The sequence below is a fragment of the Cannabis sativa genome, chromosome X, assembly GCF_029168945.1.
Source record: "Cannabis sativa cultivar Pink pepper isolate KNU-18-1 chromosome X, ASM2916894v1, whole genome shotgun sequence".
Lineage (NCBI taxonomy): Eukaryota > Viridiplantae > Streptophyta > Magnoliopsida > Rosales > Cannabaceae > Cannabis > Cannabis sativa.
Genome location: NC_083610.1, coordinates 73177504 through 73193535, shown reverse-complemented (window position 1 = coordinate 73193535; position 16032 = coordinate 73177504). Strand labels below are relative to the sequence as shown.

At 34.1% G+C, this 16032-nt stretch overlaps 3 protein-coding genes across 3 annotated transcripts; 2 read left to right on the top strand and 1 right to left on the bottom strand.

Moving 5' to 3' along the window:
- Positions 1 to 1229: 1229 nt before the first annotated feature.
- On the top strand, positions 1230 to 5024 carry LOC133032342 (uncharacterized). Its single transcript, XM_061106259.1, has 11 exons — positions 1230 to 1307; positions 2043 to 2918; positions 3000 to 3251; positions 3361 to 3441; positions 3543 to 3635; positions 3757 to 3945; positions 4051 to 4335; positions 4436 to 4501; positions 4606 to 4716; positions 4813 to 4924; positions 5017 to 5024. Exons 1-11 carry the CDS (start codon positions 1230 to 1232, stop codon positions 5022 to 5024), a joined length of 2151 nt encoding a protein of 716 aa, XP_060962242.1.
- Positions 4603 to 6256, top strand: LOC133032723 (uncharacterized). The gene is made up of 3 exons (XM_061106949.1): positions 4603 to 5172; positions 5264 to 5784; positions 5880 to 6256. Exons 1-3 carry the CDS (start codon positions 5125 to 5127, stop codon positions 6064 to 6066), a joined length of 756 nt encoding a protein of 251 aa, XP_060962932.1. The 5' UTR covers positions 4603 to 5124; the 3' UTR covers positions 6067 to 6256.
- A 453-nt stretch (positions 6257 to 6709) lies between these two features.
- On the bottom strand, positions 6710 to 7654 carry LOC133032341 (uncharacterized). The gene is made up of 2 exons (XM_061106258.1): positions 7253 to 7654; positions 6710 to 7165 (listed from the first exon to the last, which is right to left on the bottom strand). Exons 1-2 carry the CDS (start codon positions 7652 to 7654, stop codon positions 6710 to 6712), a joined length of 858 nt encoding a protein of 285 aa, XP_060962241.1.
- Positions 7655 to 16032: the final 8378 nt, after the last annotated feature.

Here is a 16032-nt window from a genome sequence, read left to right as displayed (position 1 = left end):
AAATATGAGTGACTTAAATATTTATAATATATATTTTTTAAAAAATAAAATTTACTAAAATAGTAGCTTACTGAATGACAACTTATTATTTTCGAAAATAAACTTAAAAGTTACTCAAGTATATTAACCTAAATAATTAATTGACTATTAAAGTGTATACATCTATATTTTAGAGGTAACTAAAATGTATCTCAAATTATATAATATAAAAATATATATATTTTTTTTTGCGAAAAAGTTACCTGTTGGTTTATTATCAACATCATAAGCAACCAAAAGGTTACTTTTAAAACGCAGAAAAATTTAAAAAAAAAAAAAAAGGATTACGGGATTAGTTTCATTTCAGGTATATTATTTTCAAATTAAGGTATTTTTTAATGACGTGGCAAGATATTATTGTAATTGAGATTTATTAAGTTATTTTTTTAATTACTTTGTATTTAACGTATATTTTTGAAAAAATCCCTTTTTTTATTATGTTTTGTTGTGTATCGTGTTGTAATATTTTTTAGGAAAATTTACATTCCAGTACTTTAATTCCATTCTTTTTACAAAAATATGGTGCTGTCATTTATATATCAAAATGTACCGTTTTTTATACCGTTATCAAATTAATTCATTTTTTTTTTTAAAAAAACTGAATGGGACGTGTGATGTGTGATGACGTCATCACATCACGTCCTGCACGTCTTCCAGTTTGCAGTGTTCAACTGTTCACGCGCCACTTTTTTTTGCATGTGTAATTCAAATTATGGACGGTTTTAGAGGATTGTAATCATTATTTTTTTTTTATTTTTATATTGTATTTTACCATTTTTATGGTTTTTTAAGTGTTTGTATAAATAGGTAAAGTTTGTTTTATAAATATTCATTTTGAGTTTTCGTATCTCTGTTTTCGTTTTATACAGAGTATATGGGTTAGGGTTTCATCCTCTTGGGGTGGTTTATTTTCGTGTTAGCAAGAGAGTTTGAGTGCATCATTTTCGTTTATTGCCTTGTTATTATCATCTGTAAACCTAAAAAATGGTTAAAACTCGTTCTTCAATTTCTCCTTCGCATTCTGTAAAGGTAGCTGCTGATAAGAAGAAAATGGAAGATGTCTCTGATGATGGAGATCGTGATGATTCTGATCGTTCTGGTGGTTCTGGTGGATCATCGGATGGTAGCCGTGGCTCGGCATTGCAAAAGAGAAAAAGAGTTGTTGATAAAGTGAAGAAAGAAGATGTTCGATGAAGCAAGTTGCTGAAGATTTGCCTGAGGATTATGATAGTGAAGACTTGGAGGTTGAAGTTCGTAATGATTTGAAGGTATTTTTATGATTTTTAATTTTTTATTTGGTTGTATTGGGTTTACGATTTTTAGGGATTTAATTTATTTTTAGATTTTATAGTTTATTGTTTTATGTTTTTAAATGTTTTTGATGTTTGTTTGTAATATTTTTTTGGTTTATATGGTAGTCGATTTTTATTTGTGGTTTTTTGGGTGTTGTTTTTGTTTTGTTATTTTTCATGATGTTTGTAATCTATTTTGTTGATTATAGGTTTGATTATTTGTTTTTAGGTTACTGTTTATGTGTTTTTTTGGCTTATTTGTTAATTTGTTTTGATTTTGTTTATTTAGGTTATGTTTAAGTTTATTTTGTTTTATTTCTGTATGTTTATGGTTTATTTTTGTGTTTTAGATTTTTGATGGGTATTTTTCTTGTTTACTATGGAAAGTTTTGGTTTACAAATATATTTTCTGTTTTTGTTTATTATAGGGTTTGATTATTTGTTTTTAGGTTATTGTTATTGGTTTTTTAGTTTATTTGTTAATTTTTTTTCGATTTTGTTTATTTAGGTTTATGTTTAAGTTTACTGGTTTATCTTTGTATGTTTATGGTTTATTATAGTTTTTTAGGTATTGATGTGTATTTTTTTTTGTTTACAGTGGAAAGTTTTGGTTTACAAATTTAAATGATTATTGTATACTGTGAAGTTGTTTATTGACGTTTATTTTTAGTTTAATGTGTGGATTTCTTTGTATATCATTTTTTTTTACAGGAATGGGATTTATATTTCAAGCCTAGTGAAAAGATTCAGGGAAAAGTGATGTTATTCCCTAATCAGGATAACATTGTTGTCAAAAATATTAATTCCAAGTTGACTAAAGATCAACGTAAGTTGTTTCGTGGTACTTGTTTTGGTTATTTTTTGGATAGCCATCCTGTTGGTTTTCAGTCTCAACTAGTTCATAATGCCTTACATAGGGAGGTATATCAGAAAAATGAAAAAGAAATGTGGTTTAAGTTTGGTGATGAGAATTTCAGATTCAGTTTAGCTGAGTTTGCTGTTGTTTCTGGTTTACTGTGTGTTGGTGATGCCGATTTGAGTAAGTATACACACAGAGAAAATGCTTTTGTTGATCGATATTTTTGTGATCAGACAGTGACTGTTAGTGCTGTTGAGCATAGGTTTATGTATATTGATTTCAAGTCAGATGAGTATGCTGTGAAGATGGCTGTTTTGTACTTTGTTACTAATTGTTTGATTAGTAGCGTTTACTCAAAAAAAGTTCCTGTTAAGATTTTGAACATAATTGGGGTTGATGAGTATGGTAGTTTTCCATGGGGTATACCAGTGTTTGAATTAACTTTGCACAATTTAAAGATTGGTCTGAGGGGTGTTATGAAGGGAAAAGGTGTTGCTAAGCCTCTTGCTAAGGTTAAAGGGAAACATTTGGAAAAGGGTCATCGATCTTATAAACTTCCTGGTTTACCTTTTGCATTTTTGGTTTGGTTGTATGAAACCATTCCTTTGTGCTTGAAGGCAAGGTTTTGTTCCTATGATTCTGGTAAACCATATAGGTTTTGTAGATGGAAGAGTATTGGAAATCCAAATTCAAGTGAAGTTGAGAAGAAAGTTCTATCTTCAAATAAGGTATTTTTTATATTTTGTAAATTGTTTATTTGTTGTTTTTATTATATTTTGTAAACTAATTATTTTTTTTTGTTTTGCTAGCTGAAAGGAAAACATATTGTGCCTACTGAAAATGAAAGGAATGGTTTATTGGTCCTTACTGGAATGGAGTTTATTGGCCGAGAAGAGTCAGATGATGACTTTGATGATGTTCCATTCTCAAAGTTTAATGTTGATAGAGTTGGATCTTCTGGTGTACAGAAGGAGTTTACTGGTGGGTTTGATGTCGATGGTGTGATGCGTAAGATGAAGGAGTTTATTTCTAGGCAAAAAAAGACTGATGAGTCTATTGAAGTATTGAATAATGTGTTAGAGGGTAGATTCAAGGAGTTGCAGTTAAGTCTTCAGTCGTATATTGACTCAAAGATCAGTGAAGGCTTGGTTTTTTTTTATGGAATTGAAGTTTAATGAGTTGAAGGAAGCTATTGAAAATGCAAAAATTTCTAAAGATGGAAATGATAGTCCTGATGAGAGCGACGGCAAGGTTTGTTTTTTGATTATGTTTATTTATTAGTTTATTAGATGTTTCTTTGTTTTTTCATATGTTATTTTGATTTTGTTGTTTTTTTTTTTTTTTGTTGCAAGAATGATGATTTAAATGATGTTGAAGTTTTTGATGTGAAAAGTCAAGATGCAATTGAAACTGTTGGACTCGATGAGAATATTCAATATACTCAGGTTATTTTTGTTTTGTAAACTAGTATATTGTTTTTTGTTTATTGAATATTTTTTGTTTTTTGAATATTTTTTCTTTTTGTTATTAATGTTTTTATTGTTTAATGGGGTTTTTTTTTTGTAGGTTTTTAATGATGATGCTCCTTCATTTGATATTATGAGTTTTATTTCTAGTAAACCTGATTGGTTTACTGAAGAAAAAAAGAATACTGATAAATTGAATGATGAAGAACAGGTTGTTGATGATCATGGCCTTTTTAAGGATGTTGTTAAAAAATCTAAGGAGGATGAAGATGATGGTGGAGATGACCAGGCAAGTTTATTTATTTTTTAGGTTTTTCATTATTTAGATGATTTGTTACTATGTTGTTTTTTGTCTCTGTCAAATGTTCTTTATGTTTGTTTTGTATATTTACAGGGTTTGGGGGGTGGTGATGCTGTTAAAGCTATTGGTTCAGATGGGACAAATAAAGACAATGTTGAGGGAAAGAATACTGAAGAAGCAAAAGATGTTGCAGATGGGAGTAATAAAGATAATGTTGAGGGCAGAGCAGTTGATGTAGATGCAAGTGTAAATGATGTTGAAGGTGTTGCTAGTAAGGGAAAGTTGTTTGATAGTCAAGGCACTGAGGATAGTATCACTGTGTCTGCTTTGGAGATTATAAATGAAAAGATTGATGCCTATGAGGGAAGCATTAAAAAGGTTTGTCATTTTTTGTTTACTGTATACTTTTTTTTATTTAGTTTATTTTATATTTTGAATCATTTTGTCATGTTTAATTATTTTTATTTTTTGTTTTTAGGATAAGTCTTTAAATAAATTAGAGGCAACAAATGCTGATGTTTTATCTACCTATGGGTTGGACAAGGTTTGTTTACTTTTTTTTTGTTATTCTTGTTTATGTTCTGAGTATTGATTTTTGGTTTACTATGTTTACATATATTTTGTTTTTTTTTTGCATGATATTTTAAGACTGATGTTGTTGGTGTTGAGAAGAAACATGGTTCTCAAGAAAGCTTTTCTGTATCTACCATGGAGGTTGTTAATGATCATTTGGTTTCCTATGAAGACAGTTTGAAAAAGGTTTCTTTTTATTTTGTTTATGTTATTTGGTAGTTTGTTTTTTTTTTCTTTTCACTTACTTTTTTTTTATTTGTTTGTAATTGTTTTGAATGCTAGGGAAAGTCTATAAAATTGGAGGAAGAAACTCCTACAGTTGGAAATAGAGAGAGGAAACCTAGTTCTGTATACAACAGTCCGTATACCACAGAATTTGGTTCAGGTAGTATTGGTAAACCAAAAGGTGGACGTCCTGGATCATGTGCTTTTGGATTTGGCTTTTTCAATGTGATTGATGATGTGCAAGCTAAATCTTTTGATCAGTGGTTTAAGATTGGGTTTAATGATAAAAACAAAGTGAAGAAGTTTAAAGAATGTCATAGGAAGCTTAAGGTTCCATTGGATTTTGTGGTTTGTCAAATTGATGATAAGATGTGGTTCTATGATTTGCTTACTGTTGGGAAGAACTTGTCATGCTCGGTTAGTGTGTTATTATATATTTTTTTTTGTTTATTGTATACTTTTTCTGTATATTTGTTTATAACTTTGGATTGTTTTATGTTTATTGCAGCATATTGATGTTTGTTTCTACTATTTGAGAAAGAAGTTAAAGTATGACCAGTCTGTGAAAATTTCTGGTAATACTACTGATTGCTTCTTTGCTTCTCAAATTTTTGATTTATATAATGAGTTTGTTGCAAGTGGTGAAAATGTTGATTCGATTAAGAAGGATTCTAAGGCAGCTGCATACATAGCGGGTTTTTATATGTTATGCAATAAACCCTGGGCTGAGCTTGATTTCGTACTAATGCCTGTTAACGTGATTGTTCTTGCTCATTGGATATTGTGTATTCTTGACATTAAGATGAGATGCTTAAAAGTGTTAAATTCTATGAGGTTTGGGAGGTACAAGAACAACTCAGAGAGTTTTGTTCGTGCATTTGCTGTAATAATTCCTATCTTACTGTCACATGTTAATTTCTATGAGGGGAGAAAAGATATTGACAGGAGTAGTAAGCACTGGCAAGGTAAAAAAGATACTGATGCGTTTGATATTGTCGTGGTTGATAATTTGCCACAACAAGAGGATAGGTAACTATCTTTGTTTTTTTCTATATTTATGATTCTATGTTATTGTTTATTTTTTGTTATCTGACAATTGCTATGGGTTTATTTTTGTGATGTAGTGATTGTGGTGTTTTTATCATAAAGTATGCTCATTTCTTTATGCATGGATTGATTGATAAGATTCCTAAGAAGTTGGACATTGCATTCACTCGTAAGAAGTTGTGTGTTGATCTGTTTGTTCATGCAAAGAAGAAGGAGTTGGGTGGGTACGAGTCTACTTCGGAGAATCCAGGAAGGATGCCATAGATTTCTGTAATAGAACAACATGTTGGAAACCTAGTTTACATTTTTTTGAACTTTATGTGTATTTTTATGTCATGTTGTTTTGTTTTTAGGTTTATGTTTGTGTTTGTTTAAGAAACTGTTTGGAACAGTAATATTTTAGGAGACTCTTGCCTATTTTAATTTTGAAGTAACCTTTTGGTTTACTGGCACAGTATGTTTGCAGTTTTTATGTTATGTATTTCTGTGAGACAATATGTTAATTTTTTGGATTTAGAAATTAGTTTTAGTGTTCTGGCTTTTTTTATGTGATTTTTGTTTAATTTTGTTTGATCTTATAAACCAATGACATTTCTGTATACCATTATAAGTGGTATAAACCAATGTGATGGTTTATTAACCTTTAAAATGGTTGTAAATAAATTACAGTTAGTAACTGTACATATATTTGGTAACTTGTTATTTTTAACATATTATTTCATATAGAGGAGGCAAAAAAAAACTTACTTGAATCTAAGCGAATTGTAATCATTTTATTAAAAGTTTGTATTAATACATTGAAAAGCTTTATCAACTAACAATTATCATTGTAAATTGTTTTTGTATACTGTCTATTTAGTAACCATATTTGATGGTTACCAACATTTATTTATTTTACCTCGGGATCTTATGATCTTTTTCTTTTTCTTGGTGGTTTTAGTACTGGGTCATTTTTACATGATCTTTTGTTGTGTCCTCTTTGGCGACATTGACCGCATACCACTTGTGCTTTTGCTTCAAGTCCATTTTTGTATCGTTGTTTCTTTGGTCTTCCGGCAGCTCTCTTATGTTTAGGTGGGAGGACTACAATATTTCTTATTAAATCTGGTATATTCCATGATGTTGCCTCACCTAATGGGAGTATACTGTCTTCATATGTTGCCATAAAAGCTTCTTTCGTGTAGTAGTATGAGCAATATTTGTAGCAAGACAGGTTCCTTTTGCTTAGTACAGCCATTGCATGAGAGCAAGGCATTTCATCATATTCAAATCGTTGGCAGCTGCATGTTTTATTCTCCAAGTTTACTATGTGAGATCTGTTGTTGTCGTGTACTTGGTATACCAGAAGGTTTGCTGTTTCAACCTGTATTAATCAAGTAAACGATTATTAAGTTTACAACAGAGTAAATATGTTTGTAAGCAATTTTTATTTTTCTGTATATATAATTACCTTGTACTTTAAATTCATATCTCTTTGTTTCTTTAATGTTTTTTCAGGTATTTTTGCCAGTGTTGTTGTAGTTTTTTGGGCTCTATTCTTGTTTTCCCAATACCATCTTTGCACCAATGAATGTAGGCATTCTAGTAGAGTTGCGATGGGTAGGTCTCTTACTGCTTTCAAGGCTGCATTGACTGATTCGGCAATATTTGATGTCATTGTTTTGTATCTCCTGTTCATGCCATATAGTCTTGTCCACTTTTCGACACCAATTTCATTCACCAAGTAATCTTTTATTCTTACATCTATATTGTCCAAGTCTTGCATGCTCTTTTCAAAATCTTCTATGTTGTAAGCTTTAGATGCACTATTAAATGCAATCTTGAGCTCATCACCTCCTTTTTTGAATTTCATTTTTATATTCTTCATCAAATGGTAACAACATACCCCATGCATTATATCTGGAAAGGTCTCTTTTACTGCTTTTAGTATACTCTCATGTCTATCTGATACGATGCATTGACCTTCTCTTTCGCCATAAGTTTCCTTTATTTTGTGAAGAAACCATTCCCAAGAGCTGTCATTTTCGGAATCTACTACTGCAAATGCAAGTGGGAATATATGTCTATTTGCATTTTGTGCACTTGCTATCAACAAAGTGCCTCCATGTTGGTTTGTCAAAAAGGTTCCATCTGTGACTATTATTGGTGTACAGTGTTGCCTTTTCTCTAGCTCTCCATGCTTTTTGGTAAGATATAGAGACACAGTAATCATCTGCCACGTCATCCACAATTTCTGTTGGAGTGTAATCTCTTTTTGGGTTTACAAACTTGTTTTTTATAACCTTTCCAACCAGGTTGCTTGTAGCTTGAGGATGGTCTCCAGAAGTGATGTCCAATGAACATGTATGAGTATGCTCTATTTTTCTTATGATAAACATGTCAGTCTTTCCATGTTTTGATGCTAAGAATGTCCAGTTGCAGTTATCATCAATACAGACTAGTTTATAGTCTAGTTTTGATGATCTTTTTACCTTGAAAGGTTGATTGTATCTTATTGAGTGAAGGCTTACTGCTTGTTGGAGGGTTTCCTTGTTTGCAAAAACTTGGCCAATGTGTATTTCAGCAACTTGAGGATTTAAAATTATTTGATTTTCTTCGGAGCTTTCTTCCATCGATTTTTGAGTTTGTTCAATCACATAATCTGCCATCTTTGTTGCATATTCTGTTCTTGTTGGTAGCAGTTGCCTTGTTTGTAAACTAGTTTCCCCATTGTAGGTATAGTTTACTCTATCATTGTGTTCATTGTCGGTTGTGGATGTTGAGATGTTAACACAGATAGGATATTTGGTCTCATCATCATTTTTCCTTCGTATTTGTTCATAAAACTTGCATCCACTATCGTCTTTGATTCTTATTGGTGGTATGCCTTCAGTTACTTGAAATTGAAGATCAATCGTATATTTGTTTCTGTCCAAATTCAAAGCTTCGTATACTATGTGAGAAAGCTCATAATGTGAACAATCTGTTGGAATTAGTATACCTTCGACTTCATAATCAACGTATGTTGTTCTGTCAACCCAAGTTCCATTGTAAAAAAGAATCACTGTTCTAACATCCATATTCCTGCGTGATTTGTTTAGTTTAATCATGTTAAGTATTGTATACAGTAAACATTATGTATATACAAAAATAATAAACATGTAATAGGTGTGATGTTCATAAACTAAATTTTATATTTATTATAGTAAGGTTTATATGCAGTTTTACGAATTAAATGACTATATGTTGAACTATAATGTTGGAGCGATTACAATTACAAAGGTTTATAGTGTACTGTATTTTTTTAAAGTACTTAGTATTGATTAGTTTACTATCAGTTATGATTACAACTGGTAAACTATCTGATTAGTACTGATTAATTGTCAAATAATCATGTTTAACAGAATTAACAAACATGATGGATTTTTAGGTGTTTTCAGGAATTGGAAGGTGTAATGTGTTATAAGCAGTAGTATGTATCGTAATGTATAATAGGTACCTTATTCAGATTTAGTTTTCGATGTTGTAGTTGACGGACTTCTTCTTCTTCCTCGAAGCAACGATTTCTGGTTTTCGTTTTTTGTTTGTTGTGATCAGCTCATAGGTTTATTGATCGATTGAATTGTAGGTCGAATTAGAGAGACGATGATTTGCTTGTTGTATACAGCAACAGTTTTGAGAGATATGATGATCGATTCTCTAATTTTCAGATTCGTCAAGGTCTCTATTTTCCGTCAATGGTGTTTTTTCGTTCAAGGTTGGTTTGGTTTCTGTTTTTCGATTTCGTGTATTATTCCTATGGTATTTATAGCTTTCTGTTTTAAACAGTAGAACCACGCGCAGAGATGGCCGAGAAATATGGAATTGTGGGCGCGTCTCCTTCATCGCCGGTGGTTCCAAAATTATTGAAGCTAATCACGGTAAGCTTGATGACGTGTCACGGCATACCCATGGATTGTTTTTATTTAACGTTTTTTCTGTAATATTAATGTATATAATGTATATATATAAAAATTTCCCTATTTTCTTTATGTGCAAAAAAAAAAAAAAAAAAAAAAAAAAAAAACAAGAGCAACATTTCCATCATTATATTCAACATGTTGCCTCTTGTTAAAAAAAAAAACAAGAAAAAAAATTGCAAGAGCAACATTTCTATCCATTTGTCTAACATGTTGCCTCTTGTTTGAAAAAAAATAGAAAAGAAAAAAAAAGTTTGTAGTATTTCATTTTTTTTATTTGTTTTGGCTCTTAGAATAAATGTAAAAGATTGTCTATTTTTGTTTAAAAATCCCGAAAAGCTGGTTTGTGGTACTCTTATGGTGGTTTGTCCAAATAATTCATAATCTATCTTCGTTTCAATATTTATTCAAATGTTTGTCCTAAATTAATCCCTTTCGAGTGCTCACTTTTCAATTTCCAACTCCATGAGTGAAATCCTTAGCCATGAATAAATATTTTCAATACCTGTGAGGCAAATGGAGTTGAGACTTTTACTTGGTATATTTTTCGAAAGTATTTATGTGCTATGGTTTGTGGTAAGAAGGCTCAGGTTTGGTGCACACACTCACAACTCTAGATTTATTAAAGGTAGTTCTGAAAAGTTTTTATTGGCTTGTTACTAACATTTTGCTTGAATATTTGTGCCATTCTTTTTAGAATTTTTGACCTATAAAAATATCATGTTGACATTATTTTCGCTTGAATTGCTAGAGACTAGCAATAAGCTAGTTGGGGGTTGTGATTAAGACTCATATTGGTACATTTTAAGCCTTTATTTATACATATATAATTAATATAAATTAAATATTCTTTAGTTTTTATGGTAAATTTATTTTAATTGGAAATATTTAATTTATACTCATTTTGTGTTATTTTTCCAGAAATTTTATGAGGTGATAAAATTATAAATGAATGAGATCAAGGAAGAAGTCCAATACATGACCTAATCAAGGCCTTCTCTTCATGTCATCATCAATAATATTTGTTGGAAAAATATTGTTCATGTGAGTCCAAGCCCAAGCACCACTCCAAATTTTCTCTTACCAATCAACCAATATCAACCACTCTCATCTAAGGCCTAAACCAAGTACGTGGGACCACTCCCCATCACTGATGCGCACAAGCCACTTCCCCAACAATTCTAACGCACAGGTCTCTCCAACAAAGCCACGTATCCCCCATGTTGCCTTTTGTCTCCTAGTGCTGATTGAAAATTGTTCATTATAGCTATTTTCTCTCAGAATTTTGTGCCACTTTCCCCATTATACTGTACACGAAAATATCAATTTTGGGGAGCATTTTAACTTTATAAATAGGACTAGTTAGGAGAGCAAAAGCATCAGATTTTACCTAGAGTTATTATACCAAAATTGTGTCTTTTCTTTCTTTCTTCTTTATTTTGTTTTATTAATTTTGGTATAAAGACAATGCCTTTTCTAGGCTAATTTCTTTGGCAAGACTCAAGTGTAAGTTCATGCAATTTTTATTCTTCTAATATATTGATTCTCTTTGTTCTTCATTTTCACATTTGTTATATTAAATTTATCTTCTTCTTAATTACACTTTAAATTTAATAGTAGCTTTTATATAAGTTCAGTCATGCTTTTCTTATGTAAGTTAGACTATTAATTATTAGAGTTTTTATTATATTATATGATTTTTACTGCATTCTGCTGGTGGTATTTTGTCGATTTAAATTATATAATACGATAGTAGTTTTAGAAGTAGTATTAATTTAATTAGGGAACATATTTTTGTAGTAAGCTTAATCATACACACTTTCCAACTATAATTAATGGTGTAGAATTATAGTTGAGGTTAAAGAATCAATTTTATTAGGAAATATAATTGCATGTACAAAGCTTGTGTCTTCCATAATCATTTTCTGATCACTTCTCGTTTTAATTACTTGTTTAATTTTTAAAAAACATTTTCTCAATATTCTCATCACATTCAAGGTTCATATTTTATTCTTGTAAAATTACTAACTGTCCTTTTGAGTGTATTTTTCCTCCCTGTGGATACGACATATAGCCCGTTTACTACCGCGGCCGCAGTGTAACTAATTGGGCGACATCAAGCTGCAACCTCCTACTTTTCTGGAAGGTACTGACATAATTAAAGCTGAGCAATGGATGAGTACAATCACCCGTATCCTTGATAATATGGGAGTGACGGGAACAGAGAGAGTGAATTGTGCAGCTTTCATGTTACAAGATCATGCCTGCGTCTGGTGGGATATTGTGGGACAAACTCGTGATGTCAATGTAATGACTTGGGATGAGTTTAAGAGTTTGTTTGAAGAAAAATTTTATAACATCGCTGTGAGGACTTCACACATGGAAGACTTTGTGAAATTAACTCAGGGGAAGATGTCTGTGGCCGAATACACTCTAGAGTTTGATCGGCTGTCCAAGTTTGCTGGTGATCTGGTGCCCACAGATTTCACCAGGAAACAGAAATATGTGAGAGGACTGAATGCCACAATCAGTCGGAACTTGAAGATTACCACTACTCATGACACTTTGTACAAGAAAGTGGTAGAGCTAGCCTTAATTGCTGAGGAGGCTGAGCATCAGGTAATAAAGGAGCAGACTGCAAAGGATGTTGTCACGGCATCGAACCCTGCTGCTAGTGGTAATATAAGTAAAGGGACCGACATTGGTAACACTGATCACAAACGAAAGGTTGATGCTTCCGGAACATCAGGGGGTAACAGGAAGTTTTGAGGAAACAGAGGTGGCCGCCAGGGCCGCGGATCTTCATTCCGATCTTATCCTGAGTGTCCAAAATGCAAGAAACACCATCAGGGTGAATGTCGGGCCAAGACTTGTTTCCAGTGTGGCATGGTGGGCCACTTCATCAGAGATTGTCCTCAGACTAAGAAAGAGGAGCCTAAGAAGAATGTTACTCAGAACCCGGGACGACTTTTTACCATGACTCAGGCTGATGCTGATGCTAGTCTGTCAGTGGTGACGGGTCGGTTGTCTATAAATGGTTGTTCTTATACTGTATTGTTTGATTCGGGAGCTACCCACTCTTATGTGTCAAGTAGAGTAATTGAAAATTTCGATAAACCATGTGATATTTATGCTTCGGGGTTTGGTACCCTTTTACCTTCGGGAGACCTTATAGTATCCACTAGGTGGATTCGGTCCTTGTCCTTCTAGATAGACGGTTGTGAATTAACCGCCAATCTAATAGAATTGCAACTGTCTGATTTTGATATAATCCTGGGAATGGATTTTCTGTCTAAGTATGGGGCAACGATTGACTGCAAGCGGAAGATGGTGGTGTTTGAGCCTGATAGTGCCAACCCAATAGTGTTTGTGGGTAAAGTTCAGGGGGCACGCATACCAAGAATAACACTTCTGAAAGCTAAGGACCTGATGAGCAGAGGTTGTCTGGGATTCATAGTTACTGCAGTGGATACCAGCCAACCTGTGACATCTGGACCTGAGAGTACAAGATTGGTATGCGAGTTTCTTGACGTCTTTCCAGAAGATCTACCGGGATTGCCACCTACCCGGGAGATTGAATTTGTAATTGAGTTGGTTCCGGGAGCAGAACCAGTATCAAAGGCACCGTATCGAATGGCTCCAGCAGAATTAAAAGAATTGAAGATACAACTACAAGAATTACTGAATCTGGGATTCATTAGGCCAAGTTACTCTCCTTGGGGTGCTCCGGTATTATTTGTGAAGAAGAAAGACGGGTCTCTGCGAATGTGTATTGATTACCGAGAGTTGAATAAGCTTACCATCAAGAACAAATATCCTTTACCTCGAATTGATGATCTTTTTGATCAACTGAAAGGGAAGATGGTCTTCTCCAAGATCGATCTTCGCTCAGGCTATCATCAGCTGAGAATTCGAGAGGAAGATGTCCCGAAAACTGCTTTCCGTACTCGGTATGGACATTATGAATTTCTAGTGATGTCTTTTGGACTCACCAATGCCCCGGCGGCATTCATGGATCTTATGAATCGGGTATTCAAGGATTACCTGGATAGATGTGTGATCGTGTTTATTGATGACATCTTGGTTTATTCTGAATCGGAAGAGGAACATGAGTTGCATCTTAGATCTGTATTGCAACGATTACGAGACCACAAGCTCTATGCTAAATTCAAAAAGTGTGAATTCTGGTTATCTCGTGTCTCTTTCTTGGGGCACATAGTAGATAAAGATGGGATAATGGTGGACCCGGCCAAGATTGAAGCTGTTCGGGATTGGCCAATACCAAAATCGGCTACTGAGGTCAGAAGCTTTTTGGGCTTAGCTGGGTATTATCGTCGATTTGTTGAGGGTTTCTCAAAGATCGCTGTACCCTTAACGGAGTTGACTCGAAAGAATTTGAAGTTTGTTTGGACTGATCGGTGTGAGAAAAGTTTTCTAGAGTTAAAGCAACACTTGATTACCGCTCCAGTGCTAACTCTTCCTTCAGATAAGGAAAAATTTGTTGTTTATTGTGATGCCTCGAGACAAGGTCTCGGCTGTGTTCTTATGCAAGCTGGAAAGGTAATAGCTTATGCTTCTCGGCAGTTAAAGGAGTACGAGCAGAGGTACCCTACTCACGACTTAGAACTCGCGGCAGTAGTATTTGCGCTAAAGATTTGGCGGCATTACTTATATGGCGAGAAATGTGAGATATACACTGATCATAAAAGTCTGAAATACTTCTTTACCCAGAGAGACCTGAATATGAGACAAAGACGCTGGCTAGAACTGGTGAAGGATTATGATTGTGAGATCCTTTATCACCCTGGTAAGGCCAACGTGGTTGCCGATGCCTTGAGTAGAAAGGGGCAGAGTCAGATAAATACTGTGAATCAAATCTCGCAGCAGTTAGCAAATGAGATGACTCGAGCTAAAATCGAGTTGATTATAGGGCAATTGGCTAATATTACCCTGCAAGATACTCTTTTAGCGAATCAGAGAAGCACAATTGTAAGATCCAGAGTTAGTAAAATCTTGAGATAGGGTTTCGCCTGGGAAGACTGGTGACTTTACAATGGATGAAATGGGAATGCTGCGATTCATGAATCGTGTTTGTGTGCCTATGGATGACGGTATTAAAAGAGAGATTATGACTGAGTCTCATACGACTCCTTACTCAGTTCATCCGGGGTCAACGAAGATGTATCAAGACCTCAAGGCCATGTTTTGGTGGCCAAGCATGAAGAATGACATCGCTGAGTTTGTTGCTAAGTGTCTTACCTGTCAGCAAGTGAAGGCTGAACATCAGAGGCCCGGCAGGTTGCTGCAGCCATTGAATATCCCAGAGTGGAAATGGGAAGACATTGCTATGGACTTTGTGGTAGGCTTGCCGAGAACCACGGGACAGTTCGACTCTGTATGGGTCATAGTGGACAGGTTTACAAAGTCAGCGCACTTTTTGCCTGTTCGAACGAACTTCTCCATTGATCAGTATGCTGAGTTATATGTTAGAGAAATTGTTCGTCTTCATGGTGTCCCAAAGTCCATTGTTTCGGATAGAGATCCGAAATTCACATCAAGATTTTGGGAGAGTCTACATCGAGCTATGGGAACTCAGTTAAAGTTTAGCACAGCATTTCATCCTCAGACGGATGGACAATCCGAGAGGACTATTCAGATCTTAGAAGACATGCTACGGGCATGTGTGCTTGACTTTGAAGGATCATGGGTAAAGTACCTTCCCCTGATCGAGTTCTCGTACAACAACAGCTATCAGGCAACAATCAGGATGGCCCCTTATGAGCTTTTATATGGAAGAAAATGTAGATCACCTATTCACTGGGATGAGGTAGGTGAAAGAAAGTTCTTGGGTCCCGAGGCTGTTCAGAGAACAAGTGAGGCAGTTGATAAAATTAGAGCGTGAATGCTCGCGGCTCAGAGCAGATAGAAGAGTTATGCTGATCCAAAGCGACGGTATATTGATTTTCAGATCGGGGACATGGTGTTTCTCTGAATATCACCGATGAAAGGCATCAAGCGCTTTGGTAAGAAAGGAAAACTTAGCCCCAGGTTCATTGGACCTTTTGAAATCCTTGAGAGGATAGGGCAAGTAGCGTACAGGTTGGCTATGCCCCCAGCGCTGGCAACTGTACATGATGTATTCCATGTTTCGATGCTTCGAAAATATGTCTCAGATTCGTCCCATATCCTGAGTTATGAAGCATTAGAACTACAACCAGATTTATCATATGAGGAACAACCGGTGCAAATACTTGACAAAAGGGAGAAAGTCTTGAGAAACAAGACAATTGCA

Excerpts from the sequence above, each read along its gene's own strand:
- LOC133032342 (XM_061106259.1), top strand. The coding sequence starts at position 1,230 with ATGAAGCAAGTTGCTGAAGATTTGCCTGAGGATTATGATAGTGAAGAC. Across the intron at positions 1,308-2,042 it reads AAGTTCGTAATGATTTGAAG|GAATGGGATTTATATTTCAA; the intron begins GTATTTTTATGA and ends TTTTTTTTACAG. Across the intron at positions 3,636-3,756 it reads AGAATATTCAATATACTCAG|GTTTTTAATGATGATGCTCC; the intron begins GTTATTTTTGTT and ends TTTTTTTTGTAG.
- LOC133032723 (XM_061106949.1), top strand. The coding sequence starts at position 5,125 with ATGTGGTTCTATGATTTGCTTACTGTTGGGAAGAACTTGTCATGCTCG. Across the intron at positions 5,173-5,263 it reads GGAAGAACTTGTCATGCTCG|CATATTGATGTTTGTTTCTA; the intron begins GTTAGTGTGTTA and ends TGTTTATTGCAG. Across the intron at positions 5,785-5,879 it reads TTGCCACAACAAGAGGATAG|TGATTGTGGTGTTTTTATCA; the intron begins GTAACTATCTTT and ends TTTGTGATGTAG.
- LOC133032341 (XM_061106258.1), bottom strand. The coding sequence starts at position 7,654 with ATGAAATTCAAAAAAGGAGGTGATGAGCTCAAGATTGCATTTAATAGT. Across the intron at positions 7,166-7,252 it reads ATATGAATTTAAAGTACAAG|GTTGAAACAGCAAACCTTCT; the intron begins GTAATTATATAT and ends TGATTAATACAG.